General features: G+C 40.0%; 1 protein-coding gene across 6 annotated transcripts in view; it reads right to left on the minus strand.

Moving 5' to 3' along the window:
* VDAC3 (voltage dependent anion channel 3) overlaps nt 1-12,961 on the minus strand; it is a 42,335-nt gene extending 29,374 nt beyond the window's left edge. Inside the window, exons 1-2 of one of the 6 annotated variants that reach the window (XM_039522462.1) lie at nt 12,804-12,957; nt 3,653-3,764 (exon numbers count right to left, since the gene is read on the minus strand). In XM_039522462.1, coding sequence (XP_039378396.1) covers nt 3,653-3,686 — 34 coding nt within the window. In that variant the 5' untranslated portion in view covers nt 3,687-3,764; nt 12,804-12,957. Of the gene's footprint in view, nt 1-2,321; nt 2,408-2,708; nt 2,830-3,652; nt 3,765-12,710; nt 12,783-12,803 lie in introns of those variants that run through there. The other 5 variants (XM_039522464.1, XM_039522463.1, XM_039522461.1 and 2 more) reach the window with 5 other exon arrangements.
* Nucleotides 12,962-16,486: the final 3,525 nt, after the last annotated feature.

Below are 16,486 nucleotides of genomic sequence, written 5' to 3' on the forward strand. Positions count from 1 at the left end.
CCTCCTAGGTCATGTTTTCTAAACCTTTAATCATTTTTGTTGCTTTTCTCTGGACTTTCTCCAATTTGTCCACATCTTTCCTAAAATGTGGCGCCCAGAACTTCACACAATACTCCAGTTGAGACCTAATCAGCGCAGAGTAGAGTGGAAGAATTGTGTCTTGCTTCCAACACTCCTGCTAATATATCCCAGAATGATGTTTGCTTTTTTGAAACAGTGTTACACTGTTGACTATTTAGCTAGTGATCCACTATGATCCCAAATCCATTTCTGCAGTACTCCCTCCTAGGCAGTCATTTCCCATTTTGTATGTGTGCAACTGATTGTTCCTTAAGTAGAGTACTTCGCATTTGTCCTTATTGAATTTCATCCTATTTATTTCAGACCATTTCTCCAGTTAGTCGAGATCATTTTGAGTTTAAATCCTATCCTCCAAAGAACTTGCAACCCCCCTCTCCCAGCTTGGTATTGTGCGCAAACTTTATAAGTATACTCTCTATGCCATTATCTAAATCATTGATGAATCAGCAAATGAAAGCCCATGGAGTCCAATATTAACTCAAAGGCAATTTAGAACTATATAAGATTTCCACCCCCCTTGTTTTCTTGATTCTTCCCCTCAGGTAGTCTTCCAGAGCTTTGGAAAATACAAAAAGGACATCTGTCTACAGTATGTGGATGTGATTGACACCCTGGCACCCCAATATTCACCACTGCCATGTAATTAGGATATGTTTTGTACAAAGTATGCTTTGTAAGGTATCATTCTAAAAGTCTTGATCGGCTAGACATTAATATGTTGTTGGATTGTATGTGCTATCATCGTATGTGAAGTTAAGTTTGGCTATGTATGTGTTACTGAAACATGTGAGGTTGAAAATACCCACAAGCAGCCTTTCAGGTACAACAGTAAAAAGGGAAAACAATGTTAACAGTTATGAGGCAATGCGCACAAGGATTACCCCAGGAACTATGTACAACTGAAACCTCTCAGAGACAGCACTACACAATGGGAACTGTTTGACCCAGGTCACAGCAAAAGAGTTCTCCAGCAAGTGGGGAGAAGATATAAAAGGGGGAAAATGACATCATGAGGGGACCTCATTCTCCCTACAACAACATACTTGGAAACACCTGAGGAATAAAGACTGAACGGGAGGAAGTGATGGTCATAGGCTAAAAGGAATTTCTAGCCTGTGTATGAAAACCTGGGAAACCCAAGCTGCGAAGCCAAGGCAGTTTGTGCCTTAAGAATCTGCCAGCCTGTTTATCACTCAGGATGAGAATTTGCTAATTCATATCCTATCTATCTGGTATGTTAAAAACTCAGTTTACCTAGTAAATAAACAAAACCACAATCTACTTTGGTCAGTCGGCTATCATTTATAATCACTTAAAATCTATCAGTTTGTAGTTAATAAACTTATTTTATATTTTAATCCAAACCAGTGTGTGTTGGACTAAGGTGTCTGGGGAAAATCTCAGCTTGGTCACCACAAGTGTGCATGGTCCTCTTTACATTGAGGGAGAGGCAGACAGTGTTAAACCCATATACTGGCCAGATTTGACCAGGGCAGCACAGTAGTGCTCTGGGGTCCTAGGCTGGTGGTTAGAGAGCCTGCATGTGACTGCAGCTGGGTGTGTTCCTACCTGTGTGAATGCTGGTGACAGTGCAAGCTTGGAGGGCTTTGCAGCTTGTCACAAGAGCACAGTGTGAGAGGGAGCCCAGGCTGCTAGGTCAGTGGTATCCCAGTTCCAGGTGGCATGCCAAGACCTTGCTGAGTCTCTCTCTGATAATGCACTTAACAAAAAAACGAGACTATGGTCTAACATAAATAACTGTTTCTGTACCAACTTTAATTTTGTTTAAACAGAAAAAAGCCAGAAACTGAAAATTGTGAGTGGAGTGTTAGTTTTAATGTTGGATGTCTCAACCCTTTTGTTTGGTGTCACTACCTAAATATTATTAAATACCATTTTAAATAATAATATATTCTGCAAGTGGTTTCCCATCAAAGAAGTACAGGTAGCTTCTATTCTAGAGAATGTGCCTGAGAAATAAGGATTTACAATGGCAAATCTTAAACATCCATCATGTTACTGTGGGTAGCTTCTGTTCCAGAAAGGACCAACTAACCAACAGCTGAATGGCTCATTTGCTGCAAATCTCTTGAACAGCTGCCACTAGAAATATCTCCAATCCTCCACTTGATAAATTATATTACATTGAACGCACCATTGATCCAAGATAATAATAATGCAAACTAAGAGGTAAAAATCCTTAAAATCATCAACTCCCTTCAAATACTCACACCACTTACCTTTCCTTTGAACTACAAAGCAGTGCTAACTGTTTAGCCTCTTTCTTATTTCTGTTGGGTTTCTCTTCCCCTACGCTCTTGCTGAAGAGCAAACTTGAGTTCTTCTGACCTTTGTGTGACAAGAAATCTATTCTTGCAGCAAGCAGTTTCTGACTTCACTCACAAAAAGACAAAACTAATCAAGCGCAGAACTGCTTCACAAAGCTCACTTTCTGTCACTATCCTGGCTATTATGCAAGGATATCAACAAAGTATCTGAATTAATTCACAACTCAACCTTGTGGATGGATTACACAGAGCTGAGACAATTTACACTCTCTAATGAACCTCTATTTTTAATAGCTGGCCTTCTGCTATATATATATATACACACACGCACACATATACCTGTGGGTCTAGAAGGTACAGAACAGCTGGACATGACCGCAGATTCCTTATATGAAGATTAGGTCATAAATTATGTACGTCTCAAATGTGAACTTATAAAAGGCCTTTATACCTGTCAAATACGGGAAAAAATTGATGCATCATTAAAGATGAAAGACAAGTTTTACTTATACTATTACAGCAGCATCTTCAACCTAGTCATGGAGCAGGCTGCATTTCTGATATAAAACCTGATTTTCACCAAAGAGCAACTGCAGAAGTGACCCAGGAGCAAGTTATTCCACAATTTTTAAAAAAGTTGCTGTTATCTTTTAAAGTTTATTGTCAGAATTTTTCATTCCATTGTTTTCAAAACAGCTCAATGACTTAAAATCATTACTAGGAATTAAAGCAAACAAAATAAAGAGAACACAGCCAACACCAGGAAAGTGTAAAAGCAGATATTGTGGTTATGGATATGTGGTAGGCACCATTGATCCAAGATAATAATAATGCAAACTAAGAGGTAAAAATCTTAAAATCATCAACTCCTTCAAATACTCACACCACTTACCTTTCCTTTGAACTACAAAGCAGTGCTAACTGTTTAGCCTCTTTCTTATTTCTGTTGGGTTTCTCTTCCCCTACGCTCTTGCTGAAGAGCAAACTTGAGTTCTTCTGACCTTTGTGTGACAAGAAATCTATTCTTGCAGCAAGCAGTTTCTGACTTCACTCACAAAAAGACAAAACTAATCAAGCGCAGAACTGCTTCACAAAGCTCACTTTCTGTCACCATCCTGGCTATTATGCAAGGATATCAACAAAGTATCTGAATTAATTCACAACTCAACCTTGTGGATGGATTACACAGAGCTGAGACAATTTACACTCTCTAATGAACCTCTATTTTTAATAGCTGGCCTTCTGCTATATATATATATATATACACACACGCACACATATACCTGTGGGTCTAGAAGGTACAGAACAGCTGGACATGACCGCAGATTCCTTATATGAAGATTAGGTCATAAATTATGTACGTCTCAAATGTGAACTTATAAAAGGCCTTTATACCTGTCAAATACGGAAAAAAATTGATGCATCATTAAAGATGAAAGACAAGTTTTACTTATATTATTACAGCAGCATCTTCAACCTAGTCATGGAGCAGGCTGCATTTCTGATATAAAACCTGATTTTCACCAAAGAGCAACTGCAGAAGTGACCCAGGAGCAAGTTATTCCACAATTTTTAAAAAAGTTGCTGTTATCTTTTAAAGTTTGTCAGAATTTTTCATTCCATTGTTTTCAAAACAGCTCAATGACTTAAAATCATTACTAGGAATTAAAGCAAACAAAATAAAGAGAACACAGCCAACACCAGGAAAGTGTAAAAGCAGATATTGTGGTTATGGATATGTGGTTAACTGTTTTTGAGGCTTAAAAAAATGTATTAGGCATATATATGAGCAAAAGCCAATACCAAAGATGATGCTTTGCACAAGCCCCCATCAGATGCACAAGCGGCATCCTGGTGAGAAACCTAGTAAGCTAAATAGCTCTCTCTTTCACTATCCACACTAGGTAATTCACCACCCCACTCCACCCCGACTTTTTGGGGAATATCCAGCATTTCCCTCCCTCATTTATCAATTGCTGAAAAGGGAGCGGAATCACTACTCCCCTATTCCTTTAACAGGGTTTCCTTAGACTTTAACTTTCAGTCATGTTTTAACACATGGTAACTGACAATTGATTAATATGTTAGCACAAGATTGAAACTGGACCGCACCATCATTCTTTCCCCCCACTAGTTTTCCCAATACCCCTATCACCAAACAGAAAAGTGAATGCAAATGGGAGAACAGAAGAGGGTGTCCAGCATGTAGTCAGTGAGAGCTCCCACTGTACCTAAAGCATATTCAAAGAAAATCAAAAGGAAAAATCTTCTACTCTGACAAATACCCATTCTGTCATTAAGTGCATCACCCTCCTGCTTGGCATTCCACTCCATTTGAGCCCTGTTTTCATAAGGATCTCTAGTATACCTTCCGTATTAGATTCATTACCTGTAAATGTGACCCACAATACAACCCATATGCTTTTATAAAGGAGTTAGTATATACTCAATATTAAATAATGAGTAGTCAAGTATTGACAGTATTTTTAAAGAGAAACATTTCTGAGCACGGGACTCACAAATGTGTGCTTAAGGGAGAATTGTACTGTGTCATCCCTGAAGAAGGTGCTGACTATCACCACCAGTTATGGACCCAACACCTCAGCAGCAAAGGCAGACTGGTGAAAGTAAAGAATGATTTCAGCTACTACTCTATTGGGTAAATGGCCTCAATTTTTGCCTGGTCTGAGATACAATGACCATTTCAGGGCAAGATTCAAATGATTTATGAAGTGAGAGGTAATTCTAGACACCAATGGAAATCTGAGCATGTGATTTATTTCAGTGGAGAGTCACAAGATATCAGATTTTGGAAATCACATTTGGATTACACTTTTACTCTTCTCCAACTCAACTGCTGTGACTGTAGCAGCTGTTCTCTAGATAGCTATTAGAGCTAGTACAAATCAGTGTTACCAGTGATTCATAAATGGTGATCTGAAAAACTGCTTCTTTCATAGGAATGATGCATTTGTCAGGACTCTGGCAGAAGCATTTTCCGCTAGCCACAATGAAAAGTGGAAACTCCCAAAGATAGACAAAGATTCTGATTGACTAAATTCCAAAATCCAATAACCGCCCCATAATTTTCATGTCTGTTAGATGTTTCTTTAGTGAAAATTTGACGCTAAACAAATGTACAGAAAGTATCAAAACTGAAGTAGTTGCAAGCACTTAATAGGACTGACCTGAACTGCAAACCACTGGGGATATAAATCAACTAAAGAATTTTTTTTTGTTTAAACTAGTTCTCAATAAAATTAAATATAGGTTTGTTTTTTTTTAAAAATTAATCAATTTGCAATTAAATTTGAAATTGTGACAATTTATTTTAAGGCCTACTTTTACTACAATCTAAAAACATTTAAATTACATTAAAAAATCAAGCAGTACATGTTTGCTGTCGAGTTTTAAAAGAAAGTCAAACCACTGAACTGGTGGAAGTCACTTGCTAAGCAGCTGGAACCAAAGTTTGTTGAAGTGCTAAATGAGCTTTTGACAGCAGTAGCCTCTTCTGTAGGTGCAGAGAAAGTATTTTCTTCATTTCAGTTTATTTAACTAGTTCATTTTTAAGAAACCAATTGTGAGTTAAAAAAGAAGGAAAACTTGTTTTCCTAGCAATCAATGAACAACAACTAGTTGAGAAAGGATGATACCTACTTCTTCTAAAATCTTGAAGGACATGGTAAGCAGAAACAATCAGTTTAAGTAACTACAGATACTTCCTTCATTTAAAAAAAAATCAGTTTTAAATGCAAAACATTTGATATAATTTTTCCTTACATATCCAGCACAAGGTAGTTTTATTTAACCATTTTTAAATGCTGGTTTTGCACAGTTTTAATTTAAATTTCAATCCAAAGAGAGAAAGATACAAATCGCAGGTAAAAAACAACCACCACATAGCAAATGAGAAATGCATCATTCACCATTTTCTAACATACATTTATTCATATTCTTATTTTAAATATTAGAGTAAGTTAAGTCATATAACTGTTTCAATAAATGCATATAGACATAGTGCATACTCCTGGTTACCAAAAAGAAACACTAAATTTAGTGAAAGGGCTATATTTAGTTGGGAATTAATGTTCTAAAAATTATCAACTAAAGATAACTAAGTACAAATGCAAAACACTTAAAATTTAAATCAGTTGTGATTGCTAATTTAAATCATGATTAATATCAGTGATCACTTTGATTTAAATTAATGCACCTTGCTGCAAAGTGGCTTAGCACTTGATTACACTTAAGAGGGCGTGCCACTATAGATATATCAGAGGAGCTATAATGGTAAATTCTCCTAATGGAGACAGCTTATACCAGCGATAGTTTCTGTGTGTGTATAGTTTCAACCAGTTCCCCAAACAGAATAAACTATACCGACAAATGGACTTTTCTGCAGGTATAACTGCATCTACACTAGGGCTTTTGCTGCCATAGCTATGTTCATTAGGGATGTGATTTTATTTCCCCCCCACACACACTTAACTGAAGTAGCTATACTGGTAAAACTTTCTAGCATAGACCAGGCCTCAGAAAAGCTAGAGCAGGGGTCAGAAACCTTTCAGAAGTGGTGTACCGAGTCTTCATTTATTCATTCTAATTTAAGGTTTTGCGTGCCAATAATACATTTTAATGTTTTTTAGAAGGTCTCTTTCTATAAGTCTATAATATATAACTAAACTATTGTTGTATGTAAAGCAAATAAGGTTTTTAAAATGTTTAAGAAGCTTCAATTAAAATGCAGAGCCCCCCAGATGGGTGGCCAGGACCCGGGCAGTGTGAGTGCCACTGAAAATCAGCTCACGTGCCATAGGTTGCCTATCCCTGAGCTAGAGCAATGTGTGCTGCAGACAACAAGGGAAGATTTGATGCTGATAAAACATAAACTGTTACACAAAGGGAGAGGAAATAAAGCCGCAAAGACACAAAATGGAAGGCCATAACTAAGTGGCAGTCACATTACTAAGCACTACAGTAGCCACAGAAGAAATGTGGTCTTGTTTTTAGAGGCTGTAGTGATAGGTGGTCAATGAAAACACTATCTGGTACACAATAAGAACCCTGCTACTATCAACTGCAATATTGTAATGCTGCATTTCAATGGAGCAGGGGTCCCCAACGCGGTGCCTGTGGGTGCCATGGCGCCCGCGTACTGGCCGGCGGACAAGCATCCGCTGAAATGCCGCCGAGAAACAGTGTCATCTGGATGATGCTGCTTGTCGGCGGCATTTCGGCGGATGCTTGTCCGCCGCCATGGTCCTCTGTGGCTCGTCATCTGGCGCCCACCAGATGAAAAAGGTTGGGGACCACTGGTATGGAGGATTAATCTCTGATCACAAAAATACAGGCTTCTAAACTCATACTATAATTAAGCATTTTTGGGGTAAGAGATAAGCAAAAGAGTTATCAAAATGATCAAATTTTAGATTGACATTTCCTTTATTCTAATATGTTTTCAGCACTTATCAAATGTTAATGTAAAACATCTATGGATTTCAGTTTCCCAAAAACTTTTTAAAAAGTCAATATTTATATTTCCACTGCAATTCCCTCTCCCAGCAAAGTCCAAAAGGCAACGTGAATACCTGGCTCCTGTTGACATAAGAGATTCTTATTACCACACTGAAGAGTACCTAAATTTACCCAATAAAGTTTTGCAGTGAAATTATTAGACTTATAGGAATTAAATCAAACATTTTCTCCATTAAACTTCAGACAGTTGTAGCAGCTCAGAAACAAAAAACAGCTTTGTGCATGCAATCTGCAGCAGCCTAGGACTCAAATACCTCTCAGACTTTGCTGAAAGAGGAAGAAATACCTTTTTTGGGGGTCAAATTAACATTCATCCAAAATACAGAAAAAGTAGTAATACTGTCCCCATTTAAGATATCAGTATTCTGCATCTTGAAAGGGCAAAAACATCCATTGGGAAAGTAGTAGTAGTACTTTCAGGATGAACGAGGTTTTCTAGATACTGGTTTTGAATGAGCGATCAAAATGAACAAAAATTCTGAGTCCCAGAAATCTGAATCCAGGTATGATTTTCTTCCAGTGGAAGGAGGAGGAGGAGGAGGGAGATAGGTCATCTGCATGCATTAAAACCCAGGCATATCTACTGAGGTGTGTGCTTGTAGCATCACATGCTAGACTGAGACTCAACGTGCCAGGGTGGATAAAAATCAATGATTTTTTTTAAATCAATTTTTTTTATTTAAATCGGATTTTTTTGATAAAATGCTTTTGAGGAGAAAACCGATCTAAAGATAGTTTTAAGTAAGATACGTCACAGCTCAAAGATCTCATCATGGAATAGAGATTATAAATTCTAATTCTATAGCATGAGACAATATATTCATATAATGTTTAAGAAAAGTTTTGTAAACAAGTTCCAATAGTTCATGGATTAGGGACCCAATCTTACGGGGTTCCAGGGGCTTCTCTATAGATTATTTAGGTTAATCTTTCTATCTATCCAATGGGACTCAGTGATCAGTCTAGAAGATGCTTAATTTTTCAGTTCTCAAACTGTGGATTTGTCTCTCCAGAGACAACATGCTTGTTAACAGCAAAAGTGTTTTTAAATAAAATAAATAAATAATAGAGGTGAGAAATAGCAAACCTCAAATCTACTATCCCTCTGCAAATTTGCGTATACAGAGTCAATCCCTTACCTCTCTCTAAAAGTGGAAAGTTTCAAAATGTTCAATGAATAGAAGACTGTTGGGGGCAGAATAGATCTGGACAAGAAGTCTGGAGATAAATTTGAGACAGGAGGGACAGGCAGTAGAAACAAACGTGAAACTGTTTGAGCAGCATATTCCAGAAGTCTTGAGGTCTTTCTGAGTGTAGACTTCATTGATTTGAAATCTACCATACCATACTCTCACTAGAAAGGAAAACCTAAAATCTATAAGAGACCCAGTTTGGGAATATTTTAATAAAGTTCTTCTACCTGTAGGAAAGACAGGCATGCGTGCAAAATGCAAACAGTGCAACAAAGAAATGCAAAGCCTGGCTGCCCGAATGAGACATCATGAGAAGTGTTCCTTCTCAGGAGCCAAGTATTAGAGGGGTAGCCATGTTTGTTGCTTTTTTACAGATCCAGACTAAGTCTATAAGGTGCCACAGGACTCTTTGTTGCTTCTCAGGAGGAAGCTGTGTTGAAGATGATGAAAGGAACATGTCTGAACATGCAGGATCTTCAGGTTGATAAACATAAGGACTGCCTGTCTTCCTTCTAGACTATTCTTGAATTCTCATGTTTGAACAAAAAATATAGTTGCTACTCTATGGTACTATCATTTTAGATGCAGTTGTGATAAAAAAATAAATAGCTGAAATAGGCAGATCTTCCTTTTACAATTTCACCTTTAAAGTACTACTGAGTGTCAGTGACTGCAATAAGTAATACTAAATGAGCAGTATGGCAATAATTAAATAACTGTATTGACTTGTTTTGTTTAGGAGAATCCATCCTCAACATACAGGATTCTGAAGACTATCCACCTTCAAGATCACCATAATTTTCTGTAGTTTCAGAGTTATCTGCCAATGATAGTGTTTCAGTCACATTATGTATGTCACTGCCACAGTATATCACCTGTAGCAAAAAGAAAAAAACTCCATCTTCCAGATACAACCATAGATAAGTTTGTGATAACAACCAGCAGATTACAAAAATTGATGAATTGATGAAAAAATTGTCCCGTTTGTTTATGCAACAAACTCTCCTTTCCGTATGATTGAACCATGTTAATCAAGTGTGGGTTCTCAGTCATTAAGACCTGGATACAATTCACCCAACAGCACAGATGTTGCAGGCAAATTGCTGGATAAAATGTATGAAAGAGAAATTGAGCAGTGTGCAAAAGGTCTAGAGGGTAAAATTGTTAACCTGAGTCTTGATGGGTGGAGCAATGTCCACAAGGATCTTGTTGTATGTGCTTGTGTGACAACAGAAGAAGGGAATGTCTTCCTTACAGAAACAATTGATACATCAGGAAATGAAAACACAGCAGAATACTTACAAGAAGTAGCAGTGAAAGCTATAACAAAATGTGAAAAGAAAAATCAAATGTCTAGTACGCAGCTTGGTCACAGACAGTGCTGCAAATGTATCCAAGATGAGAAGAAATTTAGAAGAGTCTCCCAAGCTAATAACATACAGTTGCAGTGCTCATTTGATGCACCTTCTAGCCAAAGACTTAAGTGTTCCAGAAATAAAGGCTAATGTTGTTGAAATTGCAAAATACTTCTGTAACAACCACTTCGCAGCAGCTGCTCTGAAAAAAGTGTGAGGAACCAAGCTAACTCTGCCACAAGACGGGCAATGGAACTCAGTAGTGGACTGTTTTGAGCACTAGATCAAGAACTGACCTAATCTGATGACAGTTTGTGAATAAAATTGTGAAAAAGAATAGATGGCACTGTAACAGCCAAAGGTCTTAAGAGAAGTGTTGAACACATGCGGAGTACTCTGAAACCTATTTCTATAGCCTTGAACAAAATGCAGGGAAATAGCTGTTTTATTGCTGATGTTGTTGAAATTTGGAAGGAACTGAATGAAATGTTAAAAAGAAATATGTAATGACAAAGTCAAATTACAAGCATTAAAAAAACGAATGGGATAAGCACTATCTCCAGCTCACTTTCTTGCCAATACTCAGTACCAGAGTCAAACCTTAACTGCAGAAGAAGAGGAGCTGGCTATGACATGGACATCCAGCAATCATCCCTCCATAATGTCAACTATAATAAACTTCAGAGCTAAGGGTGAACCATTCAAAAAATATATGTTTGCTGATGGTGTTTTAAAGAAAGTCACAGTAGTGAACTGGTGGAAGTCACTTAAGCACTTGGATTCAGAGACTGTTGAAGTGATAATCTCACTTTTAACAGTAGTAGCGTCTTCTGCTGGTGTAAAAAGAATATTTTCTTCCTTTGGACTAATTCATTCCAAATTGAGAAATCGTTTGGAACCTGAAAAAGCAGATTATGAACAAACAGGAAAATGAAGGTGAAGACAACTGAGTTAGCTACAGAAGCCAATATTTTAAGTTTCTCATGTTGACCTGGCTAACATAGTCGATTGAATTTTTTTAAAAAAAAATATTTCATTTAACTATTTTATTTATTTTTTTTAACAAAAACAAACCTGATTTTAAAAAACTTGAATGTTAAACTAAATTCAAAAATTCATGCACTTGTTGTGTTAAAGTATTATATATTTGCTGTTGAAGAAAAAGAATCCAGAATACATAATGTTGTTGTTTTATTTAACTAAAACAATTTAAATGTCTGTCTGGTGACCTCCTCCTCCTAATACAGCATGGCAAGAAAAATATTAATGAGTAACCTGTTGAACAGGAGATAGTTCACCTCCCAATGACTTCATAAATATCTGCTTCAATTACCTTTGGTAAATGAAATAACCAATCATTCCTTTTCTTGTATAGCTGTAAAACTGATCTGAAAAGTTTTCAAAATAAATCACTTTTAAAATGAATAGTGTGTACCTTCTAAAAATGAAACCTACATCTATCTCTGAGTTGTGAAGAATATGTATTAAGGTTATAACAATCAACAAGAATGCACTTTTATGTAGAAATCCATGATTAAACCGAGTGTCCCTGACTACTAATTTAAATAATGATTGAATCCACACTGCAACGTCCCCAGCCACCCTTAAAAGAACATTAACTAAACCAGAGGCAAGCATAGTATCCTAAACTGCTTTTAACACAATTAAAAACAAAAGTTGACAGATTTAAGTTTATGTTGTCCTTTAACCAGTAATCAAGGGCATGAATCAAAGTCACAGGTGTCACAGTCCTGAAATACCCAAACAATTTCAGACTTTCTGTGAACAAAACCAATGGAAACAATGTAAAGAAATGTGTATGTGCATGTGCACACACCTTCTGCCCCCTGCCCGGCCCCGGCCCCGGCCCCAAGACATGGAAATGCAAAAAGGACACAGCTCATATTGCTTTGAATTTAACAGCCAAAGTCATCAGTTGCCATGACAGCACCACAAGGTGACTCTGGAGACATCCAGAGCAGGAAATTGTCAGGACACAACTGAGTTTCGTTATTGTAAGCGCACCATACAGACGCTGTAACATACACCAGAGACAGAGACTCACAGAGACATAAAATACGCAATGTGCTGTCCTCACCCCTCCTTGAGCGTTATACAACCCCAGCCCTCACACGGGGCCCCGGCCGGGCCCCCTCCGCCCCCTGCCCTCACACAGGGGCCCCGGCCGGGCCCCCTCCCCTCACACAGGGGCCCCGGCCGGGCCCTCACGTCGCCCAGGCCGGACACTGACCTACCCGCTCTTACAGCCCGACGGGGCACGGGGCGCACAGACCGGGCACTGACACCGCTCCCGGCTCCCCCAGACCCAGCTTCCCGCCCCCCCGTACCGTAAAGCCGCTGTCTTCTGTCTCCAGGCTCAAGGTCTCGCTCTCGCCACGCCTATCTACAGCGCATGCCCAACGCTCCCAGTTCCCAATGACACTCGCGCGTCGCTCTCCCTTACGTCACCGCGCGTGCGCAGTACCATCCATTCTAATTCCCGTTGCATCTTCTCACAGCACCGCAGAACGGTACATGCAGACTCGTACTGCGCATGTACCGATGGGTAAAGACCACCACCGCGCATGCGCGCGTAAAGAGCGCGGTGGACACACAGAACATTTCAGGTTGCCCGGAAGCTGACGAGAGACTCACCCTGCGCATGCTCTGTTGCCTGAGCTGGGGGGAGGGTGGTGTTCCGCCCCCTCGTAGTTCTCCCAGCAGCGAGCTCCGCCCACCCAGTCCCCATTGCCCCAGGCCTGGCGAATCCCCTTTCCGAACTCGCCGCCATGACCGGCCTATTGCCATGGCAACCCCCGGAGGCCGCAAACAGAGTTGCTCTCAGAGCCGGCCCTGGCTCGCTCAGCTGCCGATCGGCTCCGCATCGGTAACGGGGGCACGGCGGCCTCCCCCTGGCCTCTCCCCTGCTCAGGCGGGCCCAGCCCCGCTCCGTCCTCGAGTCAGACCCACAGGCCTGCGCCAAGGGTACACAGCGGAGCAGGACTAACCGCCTTTCCCGCCCTCTGCTGTGCAAACCTCCCCGAACGCTACAGGCCCAATCCCTGCTGCAGGTTTGTTCCCATCCTCCACTTGGAAAAGGTGATTTCATTCCCCACCCCATACCTAGTACAAACTCCCCAATGCAACGCCGCCACAAACTTTTCTCCCACGTTGTAGCATGACTGCCTCTCACACAGCTCCCTCCACCATCATAACACTACCATACTTCCCCCACACACTTTGTTCACACCACACTATCCCCCAACACTGCTGTTTCTCCCACGTACACCGTATGTCTCCCCAAAATGCCCTCTCCCTTCTCTCTGTCACACACAGCCACACTATGGCCCTCATGTTAACCCCAAGCATTTAAAAATCATGAATCCGTTCCCCCCAATAATGGCATTAACTTAAAAATCATGGGTTTTTTTTGTTTTTTTTAAGAACATAAGAATAGGCATACTGGGTCAGACCAAAGGTCCATCCAGCCCTCTGACAAACAGAGGCTAGGGACACCATTCCTTACCCATCCTGCCTAATAGCCAGTAATGGACTTAACCTCCCTAAATTTATCTTGTTCTCTTTTAAACCCTGCTATAGTCCTAGCATTCACAACCTCCTCAGGCAAGGAGTTCCACAAGTTGACTGTGCGCTGTGTGAAGAACTTCCTTTTATTTGTTTTAAACCTGCTGCCCATTAATTTCATTTGGTGGCCCCTAGTTCTTATATTATGGGAACAAGTAAATAATTTTTCCTTATTCACTTTCTCCACACAACTCATGATTTTATATACCTCTATCATGTTCCCCCTTAGTCTCCTCTTTTCCAAGCTGAAAAGTCCTAGCCTCTTTAATCGCTCCTCATACGGGACCCATTCCAAACCCCTATTTTAAATTTTTGCCTTTGTTTTAATTTGCCTTTTGGGTTCTGAACGTTTACAGTACACTTGCTTCATGTTTTCAAGCCTTTTTCCACAGGTGCTAGGGCTGGACACTTTATTTTTTTTTATTCCAACACCCGCAGGGGGTGGGAAGAGAACCACCGTCCACTATCTCAAGACTCAAAATAAAATTATGAGTTGGCAACACTCACCCCAATCACATTTTCCTACACCCCGTCAGTCTCAATCATTGTACAAACTAAACAAATATATATATATATTTAATATAGGGAACTGTTTCCATAAGCTTATTTTACTGTAAGCAACACACATGACCCTGATTCTAACCTGCACTCACAAGCTTTACACCACTGTGAATGCAAGGTGACCCAAGTCCACCAGATCTAGAGCTGGTGTGATGATTTAGGGTATCTAGCTGTACAACTTATGGATGTTACTGGGATGTTGTATTATAAAATTGCTGTATTTTTGAATGCTTCTGTGTGAATATGAATCCCATCCTAGCTGCCATGGGTGGTCATATCCTCCTAGAACAGATACAATGGGGAATAGTTAGATTTCAACAACCCTATTCTGGTGCAAATCCCTTGGAACAGTAGGTGAGCTAAAGCTTAGGAAAAAGCAGTTTTACCCTACCTCCTTTGCAGAGGGGGAGAAAAGTAGGAGCAGTGGAAATTTACCAGGAGCAGTACAGGTGACCAGTCAGGGGGTAAAATAAGGAACCACACAGAGGGAACTTAGAACAGGAGAGGGGTAGGGGATGGACTGGCCTAGGGCCAAGAAGTTGGGCTGGAGGACATGATTTAACTTTTCAGCAGACAAATAGTGCCCTGCAGCAGGACTTGGACCCCAGGCCAAAGAATGCCCTGCAGTGGTGAGGAAACTGAAGCAGGGGAAATAGGCTACAGGGTTTACTATTTTGTTTGATCTGTACTCTCTTGTGATTTATATGATTAAATAAAAGGACAATTGTTTGAGACTCTGGGAAAAGAGTCAGATATGTTACATGCTAACATTTACGAGCCTTGTGAGAGAGTTAAAATGGTAAACTAGAAGCTCACACCTTAGGGTGGAGTTCTGGGAGAGGATGTTTAAGCTTCTGAGGTATCTTGGGGTTCAGCACTGGTACTGGAGGCCAAAGGGGTTCCATTTCCATGAAAGAGTAGCAGGGTGCCCAGGAAATGTGCCAGAGAAGGACAAAGGGAGGAAACAGTAGTGCAGCCTGCTGAGACCCAAGAAAGCTTATACCTGGAGACCCACAGTAAGCAAACACAAGGGGTTGCTTGGCTAGGATTTGTGACAGAGAGAGACTACTGCACATGTACAAGGGTTGTTTGATGGCTCAGAGCCATGGCAGCACTTCTACACCACTCTCCCTTCAAGCTGTTGGTATAGAGAATATGGCCAAAACTTAACCCTTATAAAGTTTTTCCTAATCCCTTACCTAAATATCCTTTGCTGGATATTAAGCCCAGCATTTAGCATATTTGCTAACAGCATTTAGCATACACCCTTATCCCGATATAACGCTGTCTTCAGGAGCCAAAAAAATCTTACATTATAGGTGAAACCGCCTTATATCGAACTTGCTTTGATCTGCCGGAGTGTGCAGTCCTTACCCCCCCCCCCCCCCCGAAGACTGCTTTACCGTGTTGTAGCCGAATTCGTGTTTTACCAGGGTAGAGGTGTATTTGAAGTCTCATCAGATCTGCTCCCTCCTCCCTCCCAATCTTTCTTTTCTCAAGACTAAACGGGCCTAGTTTTTTAAACCTTTCCTCATTGGTCAGGGTTCCTAACCTTTTATCATTTTCGTTGCTCTCTTCTGGACTCTCTCCATCCTAACTGAAGGAAAAAGGTATACACATGCCTAAGGTAATAAACCACGTTATGTTGTTACCCTGGCCCTTCTACAACCCCTCCAAATTGTTTGTTACTCAGACTCATGTCACATCTAAGCTTAAATTGTAAACTATTTCAAGTACTGACTTTGATTTCTATGACTAACACACTTTTGAAAAGTTACAATAAATATCTCCTGTAATTTTGTCTGCTCATCAATGTTTCCCTTTCATCTGTTACCTCAATAAAGATTTCCTGTGAATTTCTGCCAAGGAATTACTTATTCTAGTA

The sequence above is a fragment of the Mauremys reevesii genome, linkage group 2 (genome assembly GCF_016161935.1).
Source record: "Mauremys reevesii isolate NIE-2019 linkage group 2, ASM1616193v1, whole genome shotgun sequence".
Classification (NCBI taxonomy): domain Eukaryota; kingdom Metazoa; phylum Chordata; order Testudines; family Geoemydidae; genus Mauremys; species Mauremys reevesii.